The sequence below is a fragment of the Trichechus manatus genome, unplaced genomic scaffold (genome assembly GCF_000243295.1).
Source record: "Trichechus manatus latirostris isolate Lorelei unplaced genomic scaffold, TriManLat1.0 scaffold00175, whole genome shotgun sequence".
Taxonomy (NCBI): Eukaryota; Metazoa; Chordata; class Mammalia; order Sirenia; family Trichechidae; genus Trichechus; species Trichechus manatus.
This window is the reverse complement of record NW_004444111.1, coordinates 4,035,037-4,039,757: the sequence shown is the minus strand read 5'-3', so window position 1 is coordinate 4,039,757 and position 4,721 is coordinate 4,035,037. Positions and strand designations below refer to the sequence as shown.

The window sequence follows — 4,721 nt, the reverse complement described above, 5'->3', positions numbered from 1 at the left end:
TAATAATCCATTGTGTGGATATACCATAGTTTGTTCATCCAGAGAATGGAGAACTGTTGATGCTCGGGAGTCAGAGGGGTAGAGGCCATGGCCACAAGGGAGTCCTGCACAACAGGCCCTAGGCTCATGGGATGAGAACAGACAGCAGCAGTTGAGGTAGCAGTGGCCAAAGCAGAAACTCAGTAAGTCCGGCACAAAAACATGGAGGGAGGGGGAAGGCTCACATTCAGAGGGCCACCCAAGAGTCCAGGTTTGGCCAGACATACAGAATGGCTAAGCCCCCAAGACAGGGTAGATAATATTCAGATGATGCCCATCTCCCAATTTCCTTGGTTAGAAAATCAGGGCAGAACTGGGTCTTCATGAGACAGAATAATGGGGCCATCTGGGCAAAGACAAGGACAAAGAGGCAGGTGCAGACAGATTTGCCAAACTGAACCCCTTATAACCATCATAACTGCTTCAGCCGTATCCTGCTATTAGCCCTGCTACTGTGACGGTGATGTCTAGGGCAACTCTAGCTCTGTTAGCAAAAATAAGTAGTTTTAAGAGCAAAATCTGCCTTGTCCGACTATTGAATTGTATGATTGTTTATCTACAGCTACCTCAGCAGTGCTAAGAGCCCAGCAACAGTTATCTCCTGGACAGTACAGAATCTCTCTCACAGTTACAGACAGAGACGACAGGCAGTGCGAGACACCAGACAGCTTCACTCTGGAAGTCTGTCAGTGTGACAACAGGGATGTCTGCGGAACTTTTTACCCAAGCGGAAGCCCTCATCCATATACAAATCAATCATCAGTGAGGCTGGGGCCTGCCGCCATCGGCCTGATCATCCTTGGTCTTCTGCTGTTGCTCTGTGAGTATACCACCATTTCTTTCTGTTTGTAACAAGGTGTCAGCATTTGCAGAGGTCTTCTTGCTGCCCACGCTCATTTCTGCAAAGCAAAGCAGGAAGAGCTGTGCATGCTCTCATTGTTTTATAGGTAAAGTTATGAGGAAATGGCATTTTCAGGAAGAATCTGAAATGTCTAAATTGTCACTTAATTAACAATCTGTATTTATGATACAGCAAACTAAGCCATATTTTAGACATTTAGAAAACAGCACAAGAGAATCAGGAGGGTGTGAGGAATAAATCAGGAACACTATGTACTGAAAGTACATACCAGTAACCAGTTGCCACTGAGTGAACTCTGACTCATGGTAACCCCATGTGTGTCAGAGTAGAACTGCGCTCCAAAGGGTTTTCAACGACTGATATTTTCAGAAATACAGGTAGTCCCCAACTTACGACGTATTCAAGTTATCACAAACTGCACTTACAACCTCAAGGTTTTTTTTTGTACATCTTATCATTAGTAATATGTACTACATACAGTGATAGTTTGCTGAGGTTATCATTCTCAGATGTTCATTGACAGATGTTTGATTTTATGATTTACTGTTTACAAAACTGCGGGCTATGGTCTGGTCTACAATGAAGTCGGTATCAGTGTCAGGAGTCATAATGGACAGAAAGTTGGGCAATGTTCAACTCTAACGACATACAACAATTGAACTGCACACACATCTAACAGCCCTTAGGACTCCAACTTCGTCGTTATGACACTGACGCTGACTTCATTGTAGACAAGCCTATAGGGTGATCTTACTCAGCATTTTGTACAATAAGGAGCACGTTAATTTGAAGCCAAGTTGTTCAAGTTTCTCTAACTGTAACACCTGCACTGCTTATACCCCCAACAATATATCTAACAAAAGAAGTCGTGCCACTGATCAGATTTAGAAAGGTACTGATAATAAAAGGCAATAATAATGAAAACTAAAAAAATGAACTATTCGACTTACATCAGAACTAATCCTCAACGGAGTCCTCGGAACAAAATCCTGTCATAAGTTGGAGACTACCTGTAGATTGCCAGGCCTTTCTTATGAGGTGCCTCTGGGTGGACTCAAACCTCCAATCTTTCAGTTAGCAGTCAAATGCATTAACCCTTTGCACCACCTGGGGATGTCTATGCTCAAAATAATAGCTTTATCCACCAGTGCGAAGCACCTTTTAAACTGTCTTCTCAATATTAAAGTCTCATGAGATGCTTCAATAAAGACATCCGTGGTCAAATAAATTTAGGGAAAATACAGACTATTCCAGGTTTTGAGCTTTAAAATGTTCATTAATACATCATAAGCTCTTAAAAATAACTGCTTAATCCAGCATTTCTTCAAAATTGTTCACCACGAGAATATGCACCTTCTTTGAGGGTTTCACACTTAACATGATCGTTTCATTGAACACGTTTAAGGAAACTACACACAAACTATTTCCCAATAAAGTAAAATTTATTTTATTCAATACATAAGTTTCTGAAAAGTTGCATTTGAATGAAAATCTTGAGAATCAAATCATACTTTGAATGTAATAGAATACGTCTCAATTTAAAAGAACTTTTTTGCAAATATTGTATAAATGAGGGAAATCTTTGATAAATTCACAAGCACTTACCAAATTTGTTATAGAATCACAGATTCTTAGAGTTAAAATGAATTTTCATGACGATAAAATCCACTACAACCCCTACATTTATATTTTTGATTTATGAAAACATTTTACAATATAAAATGTAAACTATGAAATATTTTTAAATCTCAGAAAATTACATGACAGGCACACGTAAAACCATCATTCAGACACAGCATGTGTTAATGTTCTGCCATATTTGTTCAGGTCTCTTTAAATGCTACAGCTACAGCTAGTACCTTCCCACACATACCATATTTTCTCCAGAGGTATTTACTTTCTTGAAGTTATTATGCATCATTCAATTTAATAGCTGAAACTGACCCTCAGTTTTAATTGTTTAATATTACATTAGTCAACTTCAACAATAAAGATTTTTCAAAGTACCTATAGGTGAGTCACTATGCTAGCTGCCAGGTCCCTGGGTGACACAAACAATTTGTGTTCAACTACTAACCTAAAGGAGCTCTGGTGGTGCAGTGGTTAAGAGCTCGGGTCCGCAGTTCAAATCTACCAGCTGCTTCTTGGAAACCCCATGGGGCAGTTCTACTCTGTCTTATAGGGTCACGATGAGTCAGAATCGACTCGACGGCAATGGGTTATTTGTTTTACTAACCTAAAGGTTGGCAGTTTGAACCCACTCAGCAGCACCTCAGAAGCAAGTCCTGGCAATATGCTTCAGTAAAGATTACAGCCAAGGAAACCCTGTGGAGCAGTTCTACTCTGTAACAAACATGAGGTCACCATGAGTCAGAATCAACCTGACAACAATGGGTTTGTTTTTTGTTTTTTTAATGCTAGCTGCCAGCTGAAAGGGCAACTTGATTCTGGTTTTCATGTGGTTCACAGACTATATAAAACTTCACGAGAAAAAATTATACCATGATAAAGTTATAACAGAAGAAAATACAAGGTACTATGGAATATTACAGAAGGCTTCACAGAGTAGAAGAATCAATAAATGGAGCCTTGAAGAATGCATAGGTTGTTAACCATTGTCATAGGGCAACGTGTGTACTGTTAAATGAGAAACTATTTTGTTCTGTAAGACTTCACCTGAAGTACAATTAAAAAAAAAAAAAAGAATGAGTAGAATATAATACGTACAGAAGGAGGGAAAGGTGTTTGCAAAAGGCAATGGCATGAGCCAAAGGCTAGAGTAAATTATGGAGAGTGAAAGAGATGAAACTGGAAAAGGCATTGGGGCTCATTTGAAAGGGCTACACGGTGTTTAGATGTTAAGATATGAGAAAGGGGGGTTGCTGAAGATATCTGAATAAAAGGCTAGCATGATATTTGTGTTTTAGAAAGATAACCCTGGTAGCATTGTATATTGTAAATTAGAAAGGAAAGTTCGAAGGTATCTTAGGGTTCTCTAGAGAAACAGAACCAGTAAGGTATATATGTAGGTCAGGCGACAGGCTGGAGATTCCTGCAGTCTTCTGTCCCAAAATCTGTAGGTCAGGTGATAGGAAGAGTGAAGAGTAAGGGAGTTCTGGCAAAATGTCTATTTAGAGTCTGGAGGCAGAATACATCCTAGTGAAAACTCCCTTTTTGCTCTTAAGGTCTTCAACTGATTGGATGAGACTCATCCACATTATGGAAGGAATTCTGCTTTACTTAAGGCCAACTGATTTAATCACACTTAACTACTTCAAAACAGCATTTAGACTAGTGTTTGACCAAACAACTGGGCACCATAGCCTAACCAAACTGACACATAAAATTAACCTTCTCAGAAGGTTATTGTAACAATCTAGGAGAGATGATGGAGACCAGATTTAGAACCATGACATGAGACTGGAAAGGAAAGGATGGGTGTGTAAGACATTACAATGGTACAATGGGCAAAAATGGACAGGAAAAGTGGATAAGAAGTCCATATGACACTAAAGTTTCTATGGTTGGCTGTCTGTGGTAGCTGAAGTCATTAAATGAAATTGAAAATATCAGTAGAAACATAGAGAGGTAGGGTGTGAAAATGAGTTTGATTTTGAAATGTTGAATTTTGCGGTGTGTAGTATGTCCTGCAGGCTATTGCATATTTGGGATTGTGACTCAGGATGGCAGCCAGAAGAAATATACTGTGTTACTCCCACAATAATATTTGCTTCATATGATCCTACCATACATTTTTCAAGTCAATAGAAATACACTCACACTTTGAAAAACTTTCATATACATACATAAAAACCAAATA

At 39.1% G+C, this 4,721-nt stretch overlaps 1 protein-coding gene across 1 annotated transcript in view; it reads left to right on the top strand.

The window, feature by feature from the left end:
- The window catches only part of DSG3 (desmoglein 3), a 25,289-nt gene that overhangs the window by 13,957 nt on the left and 6,611 nt on the right, over positions 1-4,721 (top strand). The window contains 1 exon segment of the mRNA XM_004386905.1: positions 602-859. Within this exon segment, the coding sequence (XP_004386962.1) occupies positions 602-859 (258 nt within the window).